General features: G+C 40.4%; 1 protein-coding gene across 1 annotated transcript in view; it reads left to right on the top strand.

Annotated features, from left to right (window-relative positions):
• Positions 1-26,451, top strand: part of LOC124721957 (protein artemis-like) — an 80,557-nt gene that overhangs the window by 21,078 nt on the left and 33,028 nt on the right. Inside the window, exons 4-5 of the mRNA XM_047247122.1 lie at positions 12,783-12,943; positions 16,044-16,148. Coding sequence (XP_047103078.1) covers positions 12,783-12,943; positions 16,044-16,148 — 266 coding nt within the window. The remainder of the gene's footprint in view (positions 1-12,782; positions 12,944-16,043; positions 16,149-26,451) is intronic.

Here is a 26,451-nt window from a genome sequence, read left to right as displayed (position 1 = left end):
ACTAATGTGGCAGTTGGAGCAGTAGCAGACCAAACTTGTTTTAAATTTTCAAGAGACAAAACATGGTGTGTGAATTTGTGCACCATGACATTAGCCTGACTTTAGGTGCTATTAGAACCAGATTTATATTCAATCCATTTGCTGAAGCTGGTCAGCCACATTTTATTTGGACCAAGCGAGATGGTGCAGTGGTTAGCACACTGGAATTTGGGAGGACAACTGTTCAGATCTGTGTCCAGCCATCCTGATTTGTTTTCCGTGATTTCCCTAAATTGCTTCAGGCAAATGCTGGGATGGTTACTTTGAAAGAGCACTGCTGACTTCCTCCCCATCTTTCTCTAATCTGATGGGACCAATGACCTTGCTATTTGGTCCCCTCCCCAATCAATCAATCAACCAACCAACAAATTTTATTTATGGATTCTTCCATCACTTCGTGATAGAACATTTCCATATTGAGGGCTGAATAACACTTAAGCGGTGCAGTGTCCAGTGCAACTGTTCACAACAAATACCAAAAAAATGTAATTTTGTGATTATGTGTATTCTACATAATTCTGATTGTTGTCATACATGGTACTGACAAATCATAAAATGTGATTTATTATGTTAAAGAACAGTTTTACAGAACAAAAGTCAAAAGACCTGTTTGACAATTCCAAAGACAATACCACAACTAAAGATCGTATGTAAGTGTGTTGTATCTTAGTTCAGAATGTTTGGTTCGTAAGAACACAAGCTTCTTGTAAACAATAGCCAGTAGTTATCCGAAGATGGCCTAATAAGCCATTAGTTCATACAAATAAAAATCAGTAGAACAAAAAACCACCTAAGTGTTATTCAACCCTCAACCATTAAATTTATTTGGCTGCAGCTCATCATGGAGCATCTTAAATAGGTTTCATATTATTCCTTGTGTACCAGTGACTCTTCACAAACGGCCCATAAGCGGTAATGCTATTTGGGATCTACACAAAACAGGACCAAGCAGACGGTATCACTGTTCTAAACTGTGGGCTCAATCCTCCTATTCCCTGACTGATAAGGGAGTCCAAAATTATTATAGATACTGATTTACAGAAAGAACTGTACTCAAATTATGTTTGAAAACATTTTCCAATAATCAAACCCAAAAAATTAGCCACCCTGAAGGAGACACACACTAATCTTAATCTATAATCTGCAAGTCACCTTGTGGTGTGTGATGGAGTATACTTCAGCTAACACTTTCATTTCCCACATTCTCTGCTCCCTTCAGGAATGGTATGTCTGAAGAATAACAGCTTATAACATTTTGTATGAGCTCTAATTTGCTTTATTTTCCTGTTGTGGTAATTATGTGAGATGCATGGGATAAAGTTATATGTTGCCCAACTTTATTGAAACATAAGCTCTCAGAATTTCTGTGATATTTACGAGGTGGAATCCAAAATTTTCGGGATTGGTGCTGCCATCTGGAAAGTAGGAGTAGTAGATCTTTGCACCGCTAGGTGGTGAGAGCTGCATATCTGATGAGTCGGTGTACGGAGTGGCATTCATCTGGGAGGACGTGTTGCGTGTCCACAGTGACTTCCGTAATACTCTGTGTTTGGTGTGTTGTGATTTTACAGTGGATCTGCGATCAGAACAGCGCATCTCATGATCCAACTTTCTCGTCACGAATTATCACTGGCAGTGAGAGCTGGATTTACAGTTATGACCCAGAGACAAAGAAACAATTGTCCCAGTGGAAGAGCCTGGGCTCTCCAAGACCCAAACAAGCGAGACAAGTGAAGAGCAAAGTGAAGAGCACAAGTATCGTTTTCTTTGATACCAAGGGAATTGTGCACAAAGAATTCATCCCACCCAACCAAACAGTGAATTCCGCGTACTACTGTGACATTTTGTGACGGCTCCATGAAAACGTACGATGCTGACGGCCCGAACTTTGGCATCAAGGGAACTGGCTGCTGCATCATGACAACTCGCCCTGTTGCACGTCCTTGCTCACTAGGACCTTTTCGACAAAAAACAACATGGCGGTTGTACCCCACCCTCCGTACTCGCCAGATTTGGCACCTTGCGACTTCGCGCTATTCCCAAAACTGAAACTCAAGTTGTAAGGCTTTCGGTTCGACACTTTAGAGAGAATTCAAGAAGCAATGCTGGTGGTGATAAACACCCTCAAAGAACAGGACTTCCAGAAAATGTTTGACCAGTGGCAGAAGTGCTGGGACCAGTGTGTATGTGCAGATGGGAACTACTTCGAGGGTGATGGTGACCATTAGTCTAAAGGTAAGGTTTTCAACAGATGACAGCACCAGTCTGGAAAATTTTGGATAGCACCTCGTAATGCCTCTTCTGTAGTGTCTGCAGAGTTAGTATAGCTTCTCCATAATGTCGTCACACTTACTAAATGATTCCATGAAGAAATGTGCTGTCATGATGCCCGAGTATAAAATGTGTTCCATAATTTTGATGCAGATTGATATCAGTGATATGGGCCTGTAATTGTGTGTGTCTCTCTGGACCCTTCATGAAAATTGGGCTTACCTGCACTTTAATACATAATACGCTTCATTGTTGTAACAACGTATGACAAACTGATGCTAAAAGAGAAGCAAGTTCTTATGCATAGCCTTTATAAAATGTCATATACATCTGATCTGGTCCAGATGCCTTTCCAGTTTTGAGTGATTTTAGTTGATTTTCTAATCTGTGATCACTTAACTCATTGTCTGCCATTTTGGAGTTATGCGATCATTGAATAAGAGTACTGAATTACCATCTTCCATGGTGAAACAATTGCGGAACACCAAATTTAGTATTTCAGCCTTCTCTTCTATTTTGGAACTAGCGAGGTCACCAAGTGACTGAAAACATTATTTTGATCTGCTTACTGACTTTACATAAGACCAAAACTTCTTAGAATTTCCAGTAAGATCAGATGGCATAATTTTACTTTCCAATTCATTGAAAGCTTCTTACAACGCTCTCCTTCTGCTTATTTTACTTGGGTAATACCATCTAGCTTTGAAACAGGCCTCAATTCAGTAGAGAAGAAAGCCCACATGTGTCTTCAGGTAAGCATTATCGAGTTAAAGCCATCCATTGATATGTCGAATCCATACAACTACTAAATTGTATGGGATGTTGCCTACTTGGTCCAACCCTGTGTTCCAAATAGTCTCAAACATTTTCTGTGGGTTTAAGACTGGGTTCTTTAATGGGCCACTCAAGGTGCAATAGTGAGCCTGAGTGTTCATCAAACCAGGAATGGGTGTGTCCTGCCCTGTGAAGCTGGCTGTTGTCATCTCGGATAACAGAAGTGTCCACAACATACTGACCGTAAAGTACAGAAGAATAGGGTAACAGCTGGTCATCAGTAACATTTAATTAAACATCCTAGTTGATATTCAGAGTAACCAGTATGACTGGGCCCAAGTTGTGGGATGAAAATCAGCCCCAAATCATTGCAAAACTACCTCTGACCAGCATTTTCCACACCCTCTGAGATACTTGCTTCATTTGAGTGTCTGTGCATTCAGTGCCTTGAATCATTTGAAAACAAGCAAAAATGACTCATTGGTCCACACTATGGGCTTCCTGTCAACTACTCTCCAGTTTTCATAATGTCTGGCCCATTTAAGACATGCAGCTTTAGGTACAACTGTGAACACTGGTCTTTTGTCACATACACTCTTTGACAACAAACGTGGCTGGGGAGCGGCTGCTGCAGAGTCCAAGTCTGCCCTGTGCATGACATTGGGACAAATGATGAGGCCACACTGATAATATTCTAAGCATGGCTAACTGCACAAATGGGCAACAGTGTAGATTGTGGCAGTTACTGGAGGAAGTCTTGTCTTCTGTTTGGGCTTTAATGGTACATATACACCTGTGGTCTAGCTGTAAGCCACCTATTGTTTGAATTCCATGCCTGGTGGGAAACCACTCAGTGCCTAAATTTTTGTAGTGTCTTTCATCTGAATGATTAAGTCCTGAATGGAATTGTAGCTTAGATGCAAAGTATTTCATTTTCTGACACACCCGTAATAACAGTTCTGTGAAAGACTTCTCAGCAGACTACTTTTGGAAACCACATGCACCAGAGCTCTCTGGGACCCATTTGCTGACATGTGGTAATTGTGGTGTAATGTGTTTTACTGTCATTGTTTGATATTTTATTGTAAATGTACGCAATAAACTGTGTGCAGTGCATGCTCTATAACAATGCAAGCACACTGCACATTTTGCGGTTCAAGTAAGATCTCATGGAGAAATTAATGCTGACCAAAAGAGATTTTTAAGGTATTAAATTAGATTTAAACCAACAGAACTGCCCATTCTTTTCAGCTACCCAGAATGAAAGGATATTGTTAATGCTGGTGTCAGCAAACTTCTACAAGGGTGCCAAATATCTGTTACACAGATTTAGCATGGAGAAACTATATTAACTTCATAGTTACTCCCATGACTTATGGGTCCTATGTGACAAACAAAACTCAAATTTGTACTGTTGATGGTAAAGTCAAAGCTCTTCAGAAGTGTCCACATATTGAAGCAGCTTTGTATTTGCAAAGCAGGCATCTATGACCTTTAAAACAACCTACTGAGTTAAGCTTGTGAGAGGACTGAATGTGTTAAGGTTTTCTGCAGATTTTGTTAATGAATTTCTTGTAGCATTTTGTTTCTCCATTAAATAAAGTGGAAAATAAGAACCTAGAGTGCACTGGTCCCTCACACAGCTCTTGTATCACAACACATGTGCGGAACCATTGAGCTAACAAGGCCCTATAGGCAGCTGCTCTTTCTCAATGCAATATTGCTCACTGAGCCTCATAACGCAACATTAAAGATAAGAACAATTGTTACTTCAGTCAACTATGGCACTTCTGGAGTCCAAAAATTAAATTTCATCTTTCATTGCCTCATCTTACATGAGGATTATGAAGCATAAGTCATCAAAGTGGAAAGTGAATGTGAAGTGAATTTAGTGGAACAATTCAGGGTCACACATGAACATAATGGGCTGTTGCAGAGTTGCCAAATATTTGCAGTGATGTTGCAGATTCTTAGCTGTGCTAGGAGCAGCTATGTAGTGAAATGCTTGTCATGCTCATCTTATATGGGCTCTCGAAGGGGTGGAGTGCATGAATTTTATTTTTATGAAGCATTATCTCCAGATACTTTTTAACATCTCCTCTCTGTCTATTTAAGGCATTCAATTAAATTTACTCTAGAATTCCTCATTCTTTAAGCTTTTGGTGTAAAAGGTGGTGTTATATAATTTCAGTGTAGGGATAGCGAAGCTAGTGATATTAATTTATGCTCATGCAGCATATGAAATTTTGACATATGTAATTTTCCATCACAATTACAATTTCCCCAAAATGTGAACAAATAACACTTACTTTGTTAGTTTACAATAAAAGCTTATTTCAGTGGAATAAAAAGTAATTGGAAACCAACATTGCTCCACATATCACGAAACAGTAAGATATCAAAATAGCAAACATTTTGCTCCTTGAAATCGACTCTGTGTGTGTGTGTGTGTGTGTGTGTGTGTGTGTGTACACAAATACTTATCACACACTTTTATTTGGCCCCTGAACGGAGGGTGCTGGGAGTGCAAGCTTGTGATGGGCTTATAGCACATTGGCTGCTTAGACAAGCCCTGCCTCCTTTTCCTGGAGCAGCCAGCTTACAGTGTATAAAAGAAATGAACTGTAATGGATTAATGCATCACAGAAGTAACATGAAACTTTATTCATTTTTAGAAATAATATCAATCACTACGCGCAATGATGCATATGGATCAACACTGTATTCACAATGGGTACTTATTGTTGTCATGAACAATACTGTGACATAGCTAAGGTTGGCAACAAGCATAAACATTCCTGAACTACACGAAGTCAGCTGACCTCCACTCGTCACAGAGGGTCCAAGTAAAAGCGTACGTTCATACATTTTTCACCTTTAGATCTATTCGTATAATGCATACTAACTAGACTGTTGATTGATTTCATAATGTTCCCCTCTTGTCTGATACCCAAATGACAAAAAGAATCCAAATCCATCTCACTTATGGTTCCTTCAAATTTTTCCTACAACTTTTTTTATCTGTTGTTGCTTCTTATTCATAAAGCAGACCCATATGCCTGCTCCCACAAGGTATTGGATTAAGGTTAATAGAAGACTTACAAATTGTATTCAGAATTGACTGTCACAACTGAGACACGCACTTCATTACCCAGAATTTCCATGTTAGTTTACATTGCTGTATAAATAAAAGCAAGAATAAACCCTAATTTATCCATTGGCATAACTCATTCAAACAGCACAAAAAAAAAAACCCTTAGGAAATATTGTCTTCCATTTACAGTTTTAACTCTATAACCAGCAGCTGAGTCAATGGTAAAGCATTGTTGTGGTCACAAATTGTGCAGGGTGCTTTCATTGCTATAAAGCATGAGCTGCAAGGTATTCACATGTTTTTACACCACAGTCACTCATTCTGACTTGATGAAAACATTTGAATTCCTTAGGAAAAACTGCATGAAGAATCACTTTTAAAAGGAAAATAATAACAATAAATGATGTAGTGAGGTATTCTGATTGGATCACAAATTATAAAATTAATTTTGAGTGATACTCATGCCTTTGTTAGCGTAATAAATACTTATTATATTGAAATGTCTTATTTGCTTCCAGTGTTCTTGAGTGTGAAATGCAAATTGTAGACATTTTTTTGTAGAGCAGCACTCAACAACAGTAAAGTATTTTATACTATCTAGAGAGATGAGCGGTAGCTGGTACTTTCAACAAAAGGTGAGGAAGTGCAGTGCTGCTGCAGCAGTTGGTACTGGGTACCAGCAAATGGGCCACGGAGAGGTCTGGCACATGTGGTGTTCAAAGGCAGTCTGCTGAGAAGTTTTTTGCAGAAATGTTATTGAATGGAGCTATTATTAATGGCGTGTTAGAAAGAAAACTGCATTATATCTATTCTACCATTACTCTCAGGATTTAAGCATTCAGATAAGAGGTGCTATAAAAATTTAGGCAACTAGTGGTTTTGATTGCCAGATGTTGCATTCAGATGACGTTTACCACTAGACCACGGATATAGACATAGCATAAAATCTCTAACAGAAGACAAGACTTCCTCCAGGAACAGAGTGGCCATTTTTTTTGTCCCAAGCTGAGAGCAGCATGGACTTTGACTCTGCGATGACAAACTGCTGACCAGTCTTTGTCAAAGAGCGTACCTGAGTCCAAATGTTCATTGCATGCTGTTCCTTTCACAATATTTGCTCAAAACTGGTTGAGATGGATCTGCTTTCACTGATAGCAATAATTCTTGTCAGATTTGAAACAGATTGTCATTGATAAGGCATGATAGTTGTGTCCAGTTGTTGCTGGTTATGATATCTTTAGAATTGCTGTTTTTACATTGTTTTACATGGCTGTGAATGGTACACCATTCCATGTAAACATGTTGAATAGTCTGCACTGAAATATTCCTGCTCACATTTAAATTGTAAATTAGTTAGAGGTCTCATCTCGGAATCTGCAATGTTCTCATTAAAATAAAGGGTTACTTACAAATGATAGGAAGTTTTAGAGCAGGAAACAATTCGTTGACATGCTACATTCATCTTGATGAATCACATGTCAGTGAATGTTGGCCAAATTAGCATGTTGTCGTCGTTAGCTGCAAAAATCACCAGGTTGTTTCTTTTTGGATTGCGCTTTATTCTTACATAAATCACATATTTTTACTTTTAAAAACAAAACTTAAAAAACACAAAATAGTTCAGTTTTTCTTATTTATTCATAAATACTCTGCCTAAAAAATTACTGCCCTAATACTGCCAAAACTGAGACTAAGGTGAGCTGTGCAGTTGCAGCTGCTGTTAGTTTTGTAACTTTTTGACAATTAAAGTGGAATTTACTTTTTTAGTTAAACCTATGATGTAAATATTAAACAAGTAATTTCACTAAAAATTCACATTTAAATTTGCTTGAAAAATCAAAACTAACACAATTACCATGATGATTTTTATCATTTTCTTTTTTGATGAAATTAAAAAATATTCCACATTTATCTTTAACATCTCTTCATTTAATATTTTTCGTTGCTTTGTGCCTCAACATTCACCCACAAGAACTAGAATACTGCTAAGCATAATCATTCTTCCAGCAAGTACAACTCTTCAACACTGACATCTTTCTATGAAAATTATGTAAATTTTGTGATGTGAGCAGTACATTGTTTTATTGTGTCTAGTATTGATTGACTCAGTCAACTATTTCATTTATAGAAGCGAGTATAAAAGGAGGAAAAATTACAGAGAAATGATTGCAGTTGAAAAGTATCAATGTGACAGTTATGTTTATTGTTAATTGTTTTCTTCAGGCTGAAGACTGGTTTGCTGCTACTCTATTCTGTGCAGGTCTCTTCACCACCGAATAACTACTGCAACCTACAGCCTTCTAAATCTGCATACTGTATTTGTCTCTCGGTCTCCCTCTAGGATTTTTACCATCCACACTTCCCTCCAGTACTAAAAACTGGTGATCCCTTGATGTCTCAGAATGTGTCCTATTAACCGATCCCTTCTTTAAGTCAGGTTGTGCCACAAACTTCTTTTCCCCCCAATTCTATTCAGTACTTCCTTGTTAGTTAGTTGATCTACCCATATAATCTACAACATTCTTCTGTAGCACCACATTTAAAAATCTTCCTTCTTGTGTAAACTGTTTGACTTCCATGTTTCACTTCCATACTTGTCTACACTCCAGACAAATACTTTCAAAAAAGACTTCCTGACACTTAAATCTATATTTTTCGTTAGCAAATTCCTGTTCTTCAAAAACGATTTTCTTGCCATTGCCAATCTACATTTTATATCCTATCTACTGCTGCCATCATCAGTTGTTTTACTGCCCAAATAACAAAACTCATATGATATTTTAAGTATCTTGTTTCCTAATCTAACTTCCTCAGCATCACTTGATTGAATTTGACTACACTGCATTATCCTTGTTTCCCTTCTGTTGATTTTCATCTTATATCATCCTTTCAAGACACTGATCATTCCATTTGACTGCTCTTTCAAGTCCTTTGCTGTCTATGACAGAGTTACAGTGTCATCTGGCAAACCTAAAAGCTTTAATTTCTTCTCTGTGGACTTTAATTCCTATGCCAAATTTTTCTTTCGTGTCCTGTACTGTTTGCTGAGTGTACAGGCTGAATAACATCAGGGATAGACTACAACCCTGTCTCCCTCTTTTCTCAACCAGTGCTTCCCTTTGATGCCCCTCGACTCTTATAACTGTTGTCTGATATCTGTAAAAGCCTTTTGCTCCCTGTATTTTACACCTGCTACCCTCAGAATTTCAGAGAGAGTGTTCCAGTCAGCATTATCAAAACCTTTCTCTAGGTCTACAAATTCTGTAGATGTAGGTTTGCCTTTCCTTAACCTATCTTCTTAGCGAAGTTGTAGGATTAGCATTGTCTTGTTTGTTCCTATATTTCTCTGTAATTCAAACTGATCTTCTGTAAGGTTGCCTTCAACCAGTTTTTCCAGTCTTCTGCAAAGTATTTGTGTTAATATTTTGCAACCATGACTTATTAAACTGATAGTTCGATAATATTGACACGTGTCAGCACCTGCTTTCTTTGTAATTGGAATTATTACATTCTTCTTGAAGTCTGACTGTACTGAGCCTGTCTCTTGAACATCAGATGGTAGATTTTAGTCAGGGCTGGCTCTCCCAAGGCTATCAGTAGTTCTGAGGGAATGTCATCTACTCGCGGAGACTTGATTTGACTTTGGTCTTTCAGTTCTCTGTCAAATTCTCCTCACAGTATCGTATCTTCCATCTCTTCATCTCTGTCTTCTTCTATTTCTATAATATTGCTCTCAAGTACATCTCCATTGCTTAGCTCCTCTGTGTACTCCTTCCACCTTTCGGCTTTCCTTTGTTTGCATAGAAATGGTTTTTCAGCTTAGCACTTGATTTTCATACAGCTGCTTCTCTATTCTCCAAAGGCTTTTGTAATTTTTCTGTAGTCAGCATCTATCTTTCTCCTTGTGGTATATCCTTCTAAATCATCATACTTTTGCTGTAGCCATTCATGTTTAGCCATTTTGCACTTCCTGTCAGTCTCAGTTTTTAGATATTTGATTTCCTTTCACCTGCTGCATTTACTGCATTTTTATATTTTCTTCTTTCATCAATTAAATTCAGTAACACCTGTGTTATCCAAGGATTTCTAATAGGCCTCGTCTTTCTATTTGATCGTCTGCTGCCTTCACTATTTTATCTTTCAAAGCTCCCCTTTCATCTTCTGCCTTATTCTTTTCTCCTGTTCTTGTCAGTTGTTGCCTAATTCTTCATCTGAAACCATTAACAACCTCTGATTCTTTCAAATTATCTGGGTCTCGTATACTTAATTTCCCGTCTTTTTGCAGTTTCTTCAGTTTTAATCTGGAGTTCATAACCAATAAATTGTGGTCAGAGTCCACATCTGTTGCTGAAAATGAAATGAAAATTAATACAACACTGTGAAGAAATATATGGATTGAAAGACAGACTTTGAAAAATCAAATATACATGTGTATTGTGTCCTGCAACATGTGGATCTCAGACGATTGCATTACAGCTTCAATACACCAACAACATCGTATTGTTATGGTCACATCCAAAAATTATAGCTGCTTTCTGCCATTCTGTCATATCTTCACATCGACCCATCTTACTACACTGAAACTGTACGACTGATGGGCACACATCACTTCTGTCATGAATTATGCTAGTGGTGGAGGGTCACATGACTGTCCCGTACTAGTTCCACCCAATTTACAATACTCAAAGTGACCAGTGTGCTCTTTTAAGAGGATGGCTGATATTTTATGTGGTGAGCATATTTTACCTGGGAACTGTTAGTATGTTATACTGTACGTGTATGGGGCTCAGGAAAAAATTCTGCAAGATACACATACCTAATGTGTGTACTTCTTTTGGTGTGGAGGACTTGGGATTACAATCATACTGTGAATCATACCTCACACGTGCAGACTCCCTCATTGCCCTTCCAACAATTTTACTCCCTGATGAGAAACTAATTCAGGATTCCCTTCTTGCCCTGCAAAGGCAAATTAAAGTTGTACAGTTGCATCGGGTGTTGGGGTAGATGAAGATACAGGAAAATGATCAAAAGAAGACATAAACTGTACATAAGAGCAAACAAGGGGTCGGGAGGGGAGGGGAAGGGTGCAGTGGGCTATGCTGTTCTGTAACTTTTCACAACAAAGTTTCATATGAATTAAAATGTTAATGGCACTGAAAGGTATTGCCATGTTCTCCTGCAGTGAGTTGGGAGGGGAGGGGAGGGGCTGAATCCTTTTGTAGTTTCATATGAAGCTTTGGTTTGAGGAGTACAAGAAAGGATGTGTGTGTGTGTGTGTGTGTGTGTGTGTGTGTGTGTGTGTGCGTGCGTGCGTGCGTGCGTGCGTTGAAACAAGACCTGCTTTCACCTCCTCTGCAGTAGCTCCGCACTGCAAAACATCAAAGTTGTTCCTGAGTTTGTCAAAGTTGATCAGCACTTAACTGTGCTCAAGTCTTTCAGAAACTTCAAATCATTTATGGAACTGTTCAAAATGAGGTGTCATTGTAGAATGTGTCAGCCTTATGGGTTTCAAAGTTTCTGAATGAAGAACAGAAAGCTGTGCAAGAAGCAGTTTTTTGCGTGCTTCTCTTCAAGTATGAGGAAGGCGGTGATGTTTTTCTACAAAAAACATTGCATATGATAAGACTTCAGTCCAGTGTTACACCCTTTAATCAAAGAAAGTCAGTATGGAGCGAAAAGGAGCAGTGGAGGGATCTTGTGTAAGCAAAGATATGGTTGTCCATTGGTGAGGTTATAGCCACAGTGTTCTGTGGCTGCAAAAGTATTCTGCTGGTCAATTTCTTGCCAGAACATCTTACCATTGATGCTTCATACTACTGTGACCCCCTTCGCCAAGTGTGAGCTGTCCACTGCTCAACATGATGCAGTACCTAGAACAGACGTGTATTGCTTCTCCTTGACAATGCCACCTCACACTGCAACAATAACTCAACAAAATTTGGTTGGTATACATTGGGCTGCTCTTGAACCTCAAGCGTACTTGTCACTGTGTGAGTTCCAAGTGCTTGGGCCACTCAAGGGAGCTCTAGATGGAGAGCACATGATGACTGATGCAGAGATCCTACAGTTGATATGCAGTTGGCTTCAGTCACACTGTCATACTTCCTTTGAAAATGGCATTATAAACTGTTTTGCTGATAGTATCAAGAAAACATTAGCTATATGGCAAGTGGTTACCTATACTCATTCCATCATTTGTATTTTGCGAAGAACTTCCCAAATGCCTTTAATATTTAGTGCCATAGCATCAAAATGTGTGAAATCTGGGTAATACAGTCCATTTACCACAAACAGTAATAATGACTGCCATTTGAATAAAGGTGAAACAGTTTCTGACTGTAGCATCTTTGACACAAGATATAGCAAAACATCATTGTTATAAATGTTATGACTTATCTCTCTCTCTCTCTCTCTCTCTCTCTCTCTGCACGTGTGTGTGTGTGTGTGTGTGTGTGTGTGTGTGTTTGTGTGTTTGTATCTATCTATCTATGTATCATTTTGTACGTTGTCTGTTATGTAGATGGCTGCATTGTTAAACCCTAAGCTTCATATTGGTAGTAGTAACAACAAATACATTTAATCATTTTCTTAATTTTTGCAGCTCATTGTGGAACTGAATTCATCTTTGCAAAAATTAAAGAAACTTTAGGTATTAAAGTACATGTGAAACGTAATAAATACTTACAATATGAAGGAATTGAAGAGATTCGTACCTGCTTAACTGATGATCGTTTCACAAGAGTACATGCATGCTGTCGCCATGTAAGTATTTAAACCATATGCTCGTAAACTTACACAATGTGTACTCCTGAAGATATGTAGCATACTAAAATTTCGCGACCAACATCACATAACACTGGAATTTGAAAGGTGTTGCATCACAATGCAATAGATTATAATTGAAATTAATATTATTTCGAATAACAAGATTGTGTAGTTTTCATATCGAATAGCAAGATTGTGTAGTTTTCATAACAGTGGTAACTTTCGTAGTAATGAGACAGTACAATTAAGTTAATACATCGTGTGTTCAAGTTTTAAAATGCTAACTGAAACTGAGGCAATGTATTTGATATAATGTAAGCAAGAGAACCAGATCTCAAAAGTTTCACACATTAAAAAAAAATGCAACAAATTTTTCCAGAATTGTTCCAGGTGGAAGTTTTCCTTCCATACTTCCCAGAACTAATTTTATGTAGTTCCTCTATATATCACTTGCTAATGATATGTCTATACATGGTATTTAAATTATGCGATCTAGCAGCATTTTGCTGGCACTCCTCTCAAATGTTACTATTTTTTTCTTTGTTGTTCTTGTTAGTTTGGATTCATTTATTTGCATTTAAGGAATGCTGCCATTCACTGTAACAAGTAGAAATTACATGCATGTTGTTCTTAATTCCTCTACAGTTACTCAGTACATGTACTTCCCTACACACTACAGCACTTTCAACAAGGAATTTGAGATTGTAGCTTACACTGCCTGATAGATTGTTTATCATTATTGAGAACATGGGTGGTATAACCATATGTTATATTCCTTCAATGCTGATTAGAAGTCATATTTCTGGAAAGTATATGTGGCTCTAAGTTGTAATCAACTATAGTGCTTTACTAGGTATGGTTCTATTGTAGCTGGTATACACTTGCCTTCCTCAGACTTTTGAACTGAATCACCAATCTGGTTATAGGAAGACTGCAGTTTGGCACAGCCTCCAAATTGCATTGCTCCTTGGCATTTTTCATATATCCAAATAGTTGTCAAAGTGAAGAGAAGCAGTAAGTGACAGAAAAGAATCCTAGGACCCAAACATTTGGATTTGTTGATTGATGCTTTGCCCAGTCAACCACTGAGCCACACCATATGTGGTACTGTAAATAAAGCCAGTCACATATTGGAGAAAATTGTCTGTATACTCACTTATTTGTTATCTATCAACATTATGGTACATTACTGAACACTTTTTGCAAATTTGTGGTGACTCAATCCATATGTTCACATTCAACAAAAATTTGTGTGAAAAGAGTAAATTGTGTTTAGATGGTTGCTGCTTCTTAAATTTATGTTTATTTTTGGAGAGATGCCTTTCTTTTTCCAGTAAAATTATTATATTCAAGCATAGAATATGTTGTAGAATTCTGCAACAGACTGACACACCTGATCTATAATTTTTTTCTACCCATTGGCACATTTTTGTAGTCCTTTGGGACTGAGTGCTGCTACAGATATTCAAAATCAATGATAAAGGCACTATTTCTGCGGAAGACTCAGTGTAAAGCCTAACCAGATTTGTATGAGAGTGATGCATTATTCCTTCTCAGGTGGTTCACTTGCTTTCTCAACAGTGGAGATGCTTATTGTTATGTAACTCGTGTGTGTTTTTCCCCAGTCAGATTTTTCTAATATATTATGATATTAATTTGTAAATGTAATGAAATGTAAAAGCTAATCTTTTAAGTATGATAAGGAAAGTTCTCTCAAAATCTCTGCCCGAACAGGCCTCAGAAGGCCCTGAGGTACTGACCACACTCACACCCTATCCTCAGTCAATAGGTATCACTGGATATGAATTTGGAGGGGCATTTGGTCAGCAAACCATGCTCCCAGCTGTTGTCAGCTTGTCAGCTTTTGTGTCCACAACTGCTACTTTTCAGTCAAGTAGCTCCTCAGATATCAAAAGGACTGAGTGCAACCTGCTTACCATTGCCTGTCATATTAATTGCAATTTTCTGTTCAAAAGACACTGGTCACATGTTGAATTTGAACTACATGCTCTGGTTCTTCTCATGATTGTGTGCACCCCCTCCCACCCCAATGATGTGTGTTTTGCCAGTGGTGATAGTGTAATTTGTTTAAACAGGTGAGTGATCAGAAAGAACTTCACAGTGAGAGGTGTAACAAGGCCTTTAACCATTACATAGTAGGTTGACTTATGCACATCCTTTCTGTGCAAGAAATATATTGTAACTATTTATGTGGGTGATGTAGAACTGCTTTGGCGAATGTGAATAGAATCTTAGGAAGAATGATCTGTTGCACTCTTCTTACATGTCTATAAGATTTACCCTATTCTTTTCAGTTTCTGAAGATGATTTTCTGCCACCAGAAACTTAACATTTCATCTCTTTTTTCACACAGTTCATTATCATCTTAACAACGAACTCAAACGTGTGCATTTTATCAATTTTGGCACCTTGGAGCTAGATTTTATATGCAGCGAACATTTTGATTGCCTATGCCTTTTTCATTTCACTTGTGCATATGCACAGTACATGTAAAGGGAAATCTTGAAGGTATGTGAAATTAGTAGAAAATTTCACTGAACATTAATTATGGCCACAGAATAACTAACTAATCTCAAAAATATGATTTTTTTCATTAAAATATTTTTCACTATTTTGTGATACCATTCTGTATGTTACCTGGCTGATCTCCTCAAGGCATGATACATCCATAGTCCCTCTGGATGTCACTGTTATTTGTTTACCACACTGTTGCTTCTACTTACATGGAGCACATGTTTAGAGATTTTCATCCAGCTGCCTTGCTTCACAACTAATGGTCTCCAATATTTCCTATAGAATTACTACATTTTTATTTGTTTAATTTTAAGGCAAAAGTGAGATGACAATACCTTTTTAGAAATGTAATCAGTGTAGAAAGGGTGCTAATAATCTTGCCATAGAGCATTCTCTCTCTCTCTCTCTCTCAAGTTTCCACTGTTCTGCTTTTTCAGTTTTACCCTGTTTTAGAATCACCTGTTATTGCTTGCTTGTTTTTAATAGCCTGTAAGTTTCCATGAATTTATTTTTATTTGATAATGCATGAACCTGGTAATATTAATACTTTCCATGCACACAGGATGAAGTTCAGGGTACGTATCTACCTTGCCGTGGAGATGGCTATCATACCAGAATTATAAAACCATCTGCTATGTGGTTTAGATCCTCAGCAAAGGGCAGAAAGGTATGTTTGCATTCGGTATTATGTAAAATTAGAATAGAGTACTGTCAATTTCTTTTGGGACTTGTTAGCTAGAGGACTTGTTTGTTGAAGTAAGACAGTGATCCATGTAATGTCCTGCAAGCATTCAGCTTATGACACCCGTTTTGTCCACATAAAACCACACCAAGGGCTATTGTTCATAGGTGCAACTATGTTTGTTGTGAAGAGTTGTAAAGAGAACTGAGCACTTAAACATTGAAAACTTTATAGTAGATTTGTATCCAAATAATAAGTTAGTGCCGTAAGACAGTCCACTGAAGGGAATGTTGGTTCAGAAAAAGTATAAATACTGATGACTGACCTTTGTTAACCAGTGTGTCCAAGGTGCATGCAGATGCAATGGAAAGAGCGTAATCAAAAGTTTGGAATGTGTAGACCAGTTTTGACAGTGTCTTTTGAGGTAGTGCAGTGCATACATATCTTCTCTTCCAAGTGTAGCTTATGCCACAGTATTAATGTGAGCATACAGTCAAAGATGTTGATTGTCTTTGTGTGTACCAAAGGCCATAGGCTGAAGAACAAATTTGCTGCATCATACTGCTCGCCAGATTTATCAGTTCAGTAATGTCAGGCCTTTGTCTACAAGGAATTAACAGTATAACTGTTATAATCTTTAATCACCAATAATTGCGTGGATATTCAAACACACTCACTTAGAAACAATAGCTCGTTACATGATAACAACTCAGTATCTCTTATTCGACTGCCATGCCGTGACATGCGGCTGGTGCCGTTCGTAGCTAGGTGACGCTCCCGCGCTCAGCCGAGTTGCGGAGTGCCTCTATCGCTGTTTGCGCGTACTGTCCTGGCGGCACTGTTAAATGTTGTGGCACTGTCACAACACTTTTCCCCCCATGAAAAAAAAAAACACTCACTTCCTTGGAGACATGGACAGTGCGGAGACATCCATGGCCTCTTGTGAGGCCCCGAGAAGATCCCGCAGAGAGACACGAGAGTATGGTCGAAAATGTCCAGGACGGAAGCTTGTGCGTGGAACGTGCCTCCTGGACAAGATGATGGGTGAAAACTCCAGAGCAGCATCCATAGGTGTTGTGGACCTGGGGGTGTGCTCCAGCGAGATGGGTCCCGGAGTAGGCGGCGTCGCGACTGAGGCCGGTTCCGGCGTACTCGGAAGCGGTAGCGATGTCGGCTTCATCGACATGTACGGTAGATCGGCAGCAGCAACAGGACTGGCTTCTCGGGCTGGTGGAGGCGAATGAAGGGGCGGTGGCACCGGCGTGGCCACCACTCGTGGGCACATCTGGTTGTAATGGCGAACAACCATGCCGTCGTCTGTACGTATTTCACAAAGCCAGCGGCCGCGAAGAGCCTTGACCACCCCTGGGATCCATTTAGGGCGAGATCCATACCCTCGTGCCCACACGTCGGCGCTCACAGAGTATTTTCCCGCACTAGGGGACACAGCACAAGGCCTGACAGGGTGAAGCAGGTGCAGTAGAGTGCGCGGTTGGCGGCCATGCAAGAGTTCAGCAGGGCTGCGATCACCCAGAGGCGTGAAGCGATGAGAACTCAGAAATTGCAGCAGAGCGTCATCTGTGGAAAAATCACTAAGGAATTTTTTCATCTGGCTTTTGAAAGTGCGGACAAGTCGCTCGACCTCCCCATTCAATTGCAGATGGAAGGGCGGTGCTGTAACATGATGACTCCCTTGTCCAGTACAAAAATCACCGAAGGCCTGCGAAGAGAACTGAGGGCCATTGTCCATGACGATCGTGGATGGAAGACCTTCTAGCGCAAAGATTTTGGACAAAGCCAGCGTCGTCGCTGCAGTGGTGGGCGACAGACATCGAACAACAAATGGAAACTTCGAGAAGGCGTTAATCAACAGTAGCCAATAAGTACCGAGGAAGGGGCCGGCAAAGTCAGCGTGCACCCGTTCCCATGGCTGCACTGAATCAGGCCACGGAGAGGGCATAGTACGAGGTGCAGCCAGTTGTTGAGCACACTGACCACATGCAGCAACCATGTGGGTGATGTCCGAATCAATACCGGGCCAATAAACGTGCCTGCGGGCCAGGGACTTAGTCCGAGAAATACCCCAATGGCCTTCATGCAACAGTTTGAGAACATCTTTGCGAAGAGAGGCTGGCACCATGACCCGTGGAGATGCACCATCCGTGGCCAGAAGAACAACACCATCACGAACAGACAGACGAAGGTGCAAGGCATAGTAGTTTCGAAGGGGATCCGATGCCCAGCCCTTGGTCCTGTCCAGCCAACCCCGTTGAACAAAACCAATCACCTGACGCAGGACCGGGTCCCGCGCAGTAGCCGACGCGACCTGTGAACCTGTAAGTGGGAAACCCTCGACCGCACGACGTTCTTCCTTATCAATGTGGAAACAGAGTAGTTCATCACGATCAAAAACTGGGTCGGGGCCAATCGGCAATTGCGACAATGCGTCAGCGTTGGCGTGCTGGGCCGTGGGGTGACAGTGAATCTCATAGTGAAAACAAGACAAGTATAAGGCCCAACGTTGCAGGCGGTGAGCTGCCTTATCCGAAAGCAACGCCGATGGGCTGAACAGAGAGACCAGCGGCTTGTGGTCGGTGATGAGGTGAAACTTAGAACCATATAAAAAAACGCTGAACTTTTTTAGAGCATAAATGATAGCGAGCGCCTCCTTTTCGATTTGAGAGTAACGCCGTTGCGCATCGTTGAGGGTCTTGGAAGCATAGGCGATGGGTCGTTCCGACCCATCCTCATACCGATGGGCGAGAACAGCCCCTAGGCCATACTGTGACGCATCAGTCGCCAGAACCAAGTGCTGACCCGCACGGAATGTGGCAAGACAAGGCGCCGACTGCAAATGAGCCTTCAGGCGAACAAAAGCCTGCTCACACTCGTCGGACCAACAGAAAGGGACGTTTTTGCGTAACAGTTGATGCAGAGGATTAGCTACTGCCGCCGCGGATGGAATGAATTTGTGATAATAAACACTCTTGCCTAGAAACGCCTGAAGTTCTTTGACCGTAGACGGCCGGGGTAGAGTGTTAATGGCCGCAACGTGCTGACGTAGAGGACGTATATCCTCACGGGACAAGTGGAAACCAAGATACACAATGGAGGGTTGGAAGAACTGTGACTTGGCCAGATTGCACCTCAACCCAGCCGAATGCAAAACCCGAAACAGTGAACGCAAATTGCGAAGGTGCTCCTCAGTGGAGGCCCCCGTGACAACAATGTCATCCAGATAGTTTATGCAGCCGGGAACGGAAGCCGTGAGCTGTTCCAAAAACCGCTGAAAAATGGCCGGCGCACTAGCGACACCAAATGGTAACCGCTGGTACTGATACAACCCACAAGGAGTGTTGATGACAAGAAATTCCTTGGAAGAAGCATCCAACGCCAACTGATGGTACGCCTCTGATAAGTCAAGTTTGGAAAAGAACTGTCCCCCAGCGAGCTTGGTAAATAACTCCTCAGGACGGGGAAGAGGATAAGTGTCAATGAGGCTCTGAGTGTTGACAGTGGCTTTAAAATCACCACCCAATCGCAGACTCCCGTTTGGTTTAGAAACCACCGCGATTGGCGATGCCCATTCACTGGAGGCAACAGGAAGGAGAATCCCTGAAGCTGTTAACCTGTATATCTCAGCCTTGACAGGTGCACGCAACGCCACCAGAATAGGGCGTGCCCGGAAAAAATTAGGGTGAGCTGTAGGTTTAAGAGTAATGTGGGCTTCAAAATCCTTGGCGCAACCCAGACCAGCAGAGAACATGGACGAAAATTCAGAACACAATCCATCCAGCTGTTGATACGGAATATCCTCAGATATGAGGTGCACATCATCATCAATGGAGAACCCAAACAACTGGAAAGCATCATAACCGAACAGGTTTTCAGTGCCCGCATGATCCACCACATAAAACGTGAGGGGCCTAACAACAGACTTGTAGGCAGTGGAAGCATCAAACTGGCCAATGATAGGAATTTTCTGTTCATTATAAGTTCTCAGATTTCGCGTAACTGGAGACAAGGGAGGGGAGCCCAACTCCAAATACGTGCGAGAACTAATGAGAGTTACTGCAGAGCCAGTGTCCACTTGCATGCGAATGTCTTTATCCAGAACACGAACAGTAATAAACAACTTATTTTTTTGAGAAAGCACACAGTTAACATCCATGTCCGATGCCTCGTCCTCGCCGACAGGAACTTTAGGGGACTGACATACAGAAGCAATGTGGCCTTTTTTCCTACATGAATTACATGTGGCCCAACGTTTTGGACACGCAGCCCTGTCATGCTGTACGAAACAACGTGGACAAGAAGGAAGTGCAGAACGAACCTGCTTCTGTGGCTGCTGTTTTCGCTGCGAGCATTGCGGCCCAACGCGACGTTGTTTACGCGAGTGAACCGCCGCCACATCTTCATTCTCCTGTGAAACAGGCAAATTGTCCGTGTCGAAAGTTGACTGTACAGCGCCTACATCACACCTTGCGTCTATTTGCGCGCCAGTAGCGTGAGACACTTCAAAGGATTGAACGATGCTTAGAACTTCAGACAACGACGGGTTTGGCAGTTGTAGGGCACGTTGCCAAACTTCTTTATCAGGAGCAAGCCGTAGAATAGCATCCCTAACCATTGAGTCAGCATAAGACTCATGATGAGTGTCCGTGACAAACTGACATTTCCTACTCAGACCGTGTAGTTCCGCCGCCCAAGCCCGGTAAGATTGATGGGGCTGTTTACGACACCGGTAGAACGCCATGCGGGCGGCAACAATGTGGGTGTTTTTTTGGTAATAGTTAGACAATAAGTCACACATTTCTTGGAAGGACAGAGAGGCAGGTTCCCGCAGAGGGGCTAACTGAGATAGCAGCTGATAGATTCGTGGGGAAATCCAAGATAGAAATAACGACTTACACATAGGAGCATCGACAATGCCGAAAGCCAAGAAGTGTTGCCGCAAACACTTCTCGTAATCCTCCCAATCTTCAGCGGCCTCATCGTAAGGAGGGAATGGAGGCGGAGAAGAGGAAGACAGACGATGAGTAAGCGACGTCGACAACGCCTGAATAGCAGCCGTCAGCTGTGTTTGTTGTGCCTGAATAGCAGCCGTCAGCTGTGTTTGTTGTGCCTGAATAGCAGCCGTCAGCTGTGTTTGTTGTGCCTGAATAGCAGCCATCAGCTGTGTTTGTTGTGCCTGAATAGCAGCCGTTAGCTGTGTTTGCTGTTCAATGAGCGCTTGCATAAGCTGTTCCATGTCTGCCCCGTCACGAACACACAAATCCACAATGCAGTGAAAATATCCGGCCTCGTCGCCAAAAAGTGTTATAACCTTTAATCACCAATAATTGCGTGGATATTCAAACACACTCACTTAGAAACAATAGCTCGTTACATGATAACAACTCAGTATCTCTTATTCGACTTCCGTGCCCGGCGCCGTTCGTAGCTAGGTGGCGCTCCCGCGCTCAGCCGAGTTGCGGAGCGCCTCTATCGCCGTTTGCGCGTACTGTCGTGGCGGCACTGTTAAATGTCGTGGCACTGTCGCAACAATAACTGTGCCTAAAAGTTAATCGTAAGATGTCTTGTATCATAAGACATAATATCTAACATCTTAACAAAAACCCTAAATTAATTATAAAATAAAATTTTAAAATAATTAACCAAAATGCAATCTTAAAGATAGGTGGTTTAAAGCCTACTATTATGTATTTTAAAGTAAACAAATTATACACTCCTGGAAATGGAAAAAAGAACACATTGACACCGGTGTGTCAGACCCACCATACTTCCTCCGGACACTGCGAGAGGGCTGTACAAGCAATGATCACACGCACGGCACAGCGGACACACCAGGAACCGCGGTGTTGGCCGTCGAATGGCGCTAGCTGCGCAGCATTTGTGCACCGCCGCCGTCAGTGTCAGCCAGTTTGCCGTGGCATACGGAGCTCCATCGCAGTCTTTAACACTGGTAGCATTCCGCGACAGCGTGGACGTGAACCGTATGTGCAGTTGACGGACTTCGAGCAAGGGCGTATAGTGGGCATGCGGGAGGCCGGGTGGACGTACCGCCGAATTGCTCAACACGTGGGGCGTGAGGTCTCCACAGTACATCGATGTTGTCGCCAGTGGTCGGCGGAAGGTGCACGTGGCCGTCAACCTGGGACCGGACCGCAGCGATGCACGGATGCACGCCAAGACCGTAGGATCCTACGCAGTGCCGTAGGGGACCGCACCGCCACTTCCCAGCAAATTAGGGACACTGTTGCTCCTGGGGTATCGGCGAGGACCATTCGCAACCGTCTCCATGAAGCTGGGCTATGGTCCCGCACACCGTTAGGCCGTCTTCCGCTCACGCCCCAACATCGTGCAGCCCGCCTCCAGTGGTGTCGCGACAGGCGTGAATGGAGGTACGAATGGAGACGTGTCGTCTTCAGCGATGAGAGTCGCTTCTGCCTTGGTGCCAATGATGGTCGTTTGCGTGTTTGGCGCCGTGCAGGTGAGCGCCACAATCCGGACTGCATACGACCGAGGCACACAGGGCCAACACCCGGCATCATGGTGTGGAGAGCGATCTCCTACACTGGCCGTACACCACTGGTGATCGTCGAGGGGACACTGAATAGTGCACGGTACATCCAAACCGTCATCGAACCCATCGTTCTACCATTCCTAGACCGGCAAGGGAACTTGCTGTTCCAACAGGACAATGCACGTCCGCATGTATCCCGTGCCACCCAACGTGCTCTAGAAGGTGTAAGTCAACTACCCTGGCCAGCAATATCTCCGGATCTGCCCCCCATTGAGCATGTTTGGGACTGGATGAAGCGTCGTCTCACGCGGTCTGCACGTCCAGCACGGACGCTGGTCCAACTGAGGTGCCAGGTGGAAATGCCATGGCAGGCCGTTCCACAGGACTACATCCAGCATCTCTACGATCGTCTCCATGGGAGAATAGCAGCCTGCATTGCTGCGAAAGGTGGATATACACTGTACTAGTGCCGACATTGTGCATGCTCTGTTGCCTGTGTCTATGTGCCTGTGGTTCTGTCAGTGTGATCATGTGATGTATCTGACCCCAGGAATGTGTCAATAAAGTTTCCCCTTCCTGGGACAATGAATTCACTGTGTTCTTATTTCAATTTCCAGGAGTGTAGGTTAATAACTTTAAAGCTTATCCCATAAAGAATAAATATGTTAAATTTTTATCTAAAAAATGAAATAAAAACAAACTAACAAAAATAATTGAATTTTTTTCTAAGAAATTAGATATCTTAGGAAATGATTAACATTTCATTTCCACAAATAACTCGACAGTAATTACGATACATTAGTTATTTTTAAATCAACCTAAATCAAGATAAGTAAATAAATACTAAAATTTTGATAAACTCTGATACAAAATAAACAAAAATTTAATATAACATTATCAGTGATAAAGATGTCTTGATTTGCACAAAAAAAATTTCAGTGTAGGTGAAATACTTTACTAATAAGTTATATCTTGAACATATTCCTAGATACTTTCCAGTACATCTACTATGTTAAGATTTATCTCATCTAAATTGAAGCTACCTTAACAAAAATTTTTGTTGGAATAATCAGTTGTGAGAGTGAAATGTATACCATCAAAGCCATTATAAACATAACTCTATTGTAGCCGACCTCGGTCTTAACTATAAGCTACATGTTGACCTGAAATATTTTATAACTATAAATCAAGAGAATTATAGTTCCAAAAAGATTCTCTGATGCCAGAGATACGCAAACAAATAAAGTAAGTAAGGTCAGTTGTGTATTCTTAATCACAGGGTAGGTTCTTCTGAGTGGAATGTAATACCACAAGTTCTTTGGGTTTAAAGACCTAATAGTACTGTGGTAAGTATAATTAAAATTCTAAGTAATAGGGTACCTAATCCTAGTTCATTATTTAAGTTTCACAGGTTCGTAAAAAGAGCCATAAAATTTTTAACATTTCACCTTACAAATTATAATTTAACTCTTATATTATATATAACTGCTTTACCCAATGATATCCACTTGTCAGTGATATTACCATGGTTACAGGCATGAATTATGCAACACTAAACTAATTGCTAGCTCTAAGATAACATGCTAATTAAATGAAATTACTGCAAAAAGAACATGTAGTCAACAAAACTTGCATATAACACAAAGAAAAGTGAATAAATAAACTCTTTTTAAACAAACACAGTTAATTATCTTACAAACTCACAAATTTTCAAGAATATTTAAAATAAGTAATTTATAATAATTAGAACACAAATCCTTCATGACCACAACTACTTCTGTTATATGTAAATAATATAAATATTGAACTGGTATCCAGATAAATATATTACATTATTGTCTATCATTTGATCTTTCTTTCCTGTTAGTAGTAAATGTGTGTGTGTGTGTGTGTGTGTGTGTGTGAGAGAGAGAGAGAGAGAGAGAGAGAGAGATAGTAAATGTGTTTCAGAATTATATTGTTACTATTAAAATAATTGATTATATTAATATAATAATTAAGTAATGGTATTTAATATATTGTACATTAATAATGTAAAATGTATAATTATATTACTATAAATATTTTATTATGCAGTAATTTCTTTCTCTCTGGAAATAGGTAGCTTCAACCTTTGAAAAATATATAAGATAGAATAATCAGTTCACACTGATAAAATAAAACAAATAATGATATATTCAATTATATGTAATCAAATTATTTATATTCAAATAAAACAAAAATGAAAAAATTTTCTCCTATACACAAAATTAATTAGACCAAAAGAAAACCATGCATACATAAATTTTTTAAAAATCTTTTAATTTATATATTAAATGACAAATAATGAAGTTGCCAGATTAAGGGGACCACACTGTGGTTCAGGTCGAAAAAAATCAATTTTCTGTTTTCATCATATTTCGATAGATTAAGGTTTTATTTAAGTACTCTGAAAAGGATTTTGCTGAATTTTTTTTTTTGAGCATTTTCCTACCACGTGTGTTTCTGTGCCACGCCCACTTTTCTGCACGTATTTTAGATCTTTATATCCCCTACATTGCATGTTATGGATTTTTTTTTTTTTTTACTCCAGAGTGCGTTGGCTATCCTTGGAATGCAACAGTCGGTATTCTTTTGTTTCTGTTGTTTGTAAACAACATGCTTTCAAACATGAGGTTAGTTTTGTTCAAGTGTGATTGCGAGTAGTTGTTATACTTAAGTTTGCAGTGCTTGTTTACGTATGTTTTGTTGTGTTTATTGAAGATGATGAAATGTAAAGGCATTTTCAAGAAACATCAATTTAGAAGTTTCGAAAGCTTTCTGTACAAGAGGTTATGTCGCCTGGCAATGATGTTTCTAATTGTAATTCTTCAACAAGTGCATCATCAAAGAAGGTCTCACCGTTTCAAGAGAGTTACAACGAATTTACTGTAAGTGACAAGGGGTGCAGTAACATTATTATAAATTTGAGAATATTATCAGACGTAATTTCTAAATTTGTACAATGTTGACGGTGTGTGAAAATTTGTGAGAGTGCCAGTGGGAGAAAATGCCTAGCAATTGCTTTGGATTTAATTTGCACTAAATGCTCAGCTGTGATTTCATTTATGAGTTCTTCAAAACCAGATGCAAGTGGCCCATTTGAAATCAATACTAGATTCGTTTATGTCTTACGATCCATTGGCAAGGGCATGGTTGAAGAGAGAACATTTTGTTCAGTGATGAACTTACATCAACCACCAAATAAATCTCAAAAACTGACTGCAGTATTAGAGAAAGCTGTATGTGAGGTCAGTGAGGAAAGCATGAAACTGGCTGCTAGGGAAGCAGTGGAAGAAAATGATGGATGTTTGGATATAGCAGTTGCACTTGATGGAAGTTGGCAGAAAAGAGGACATACTTATCTGAATGGAGTAGTGACTGCCACGAGTGCAGACACTGGTAAAGTGTTAGATGTGGAGATAATGTCTAAATACTGCAAATGTCGTAAAGTCAATGAACATAAAGAACACAACTGTGTGGCTAATTTTAGAGGAACAAGTGGTGGTATGGAAGTTCATGGAGTACAACAAATATTTCATCACTCTGTAGAAACAAGAGGTATACGGTACACCAAATATTTGGGCGATGGTGACAGTAAGGCATACAACAATGTGGTGAACTCTAAGCCATATGGAGATGCCATTATTAGCAAAATAGAATGTGTAGGCCATTTTCAAAAACGTTTGGGAACAAGGCTGAGAAAACTAACTGTTGATATGAGAGGGAAAAAATTAGAAGATG

Source organism: Schistocerca piceifrons, chromosome X (assembly GCF_021461385.2).
Source record: "Schistocerca piceifrons isolate TAMUIC-IGC-003096 chromosome X, iqSchPice1.1, whole genome shotgun sequence".
NCBI classification, from domain to species: domain Eukaryota; kingdom Metazoa; phylum Arthropoda; class Insecta; order Orthoptera; family Acrididae; genus Schistocerca; species Schistocerca piceifrons.
This window is presented reverse-complemented; position numbering and strand designations above follow the sequence as displayed.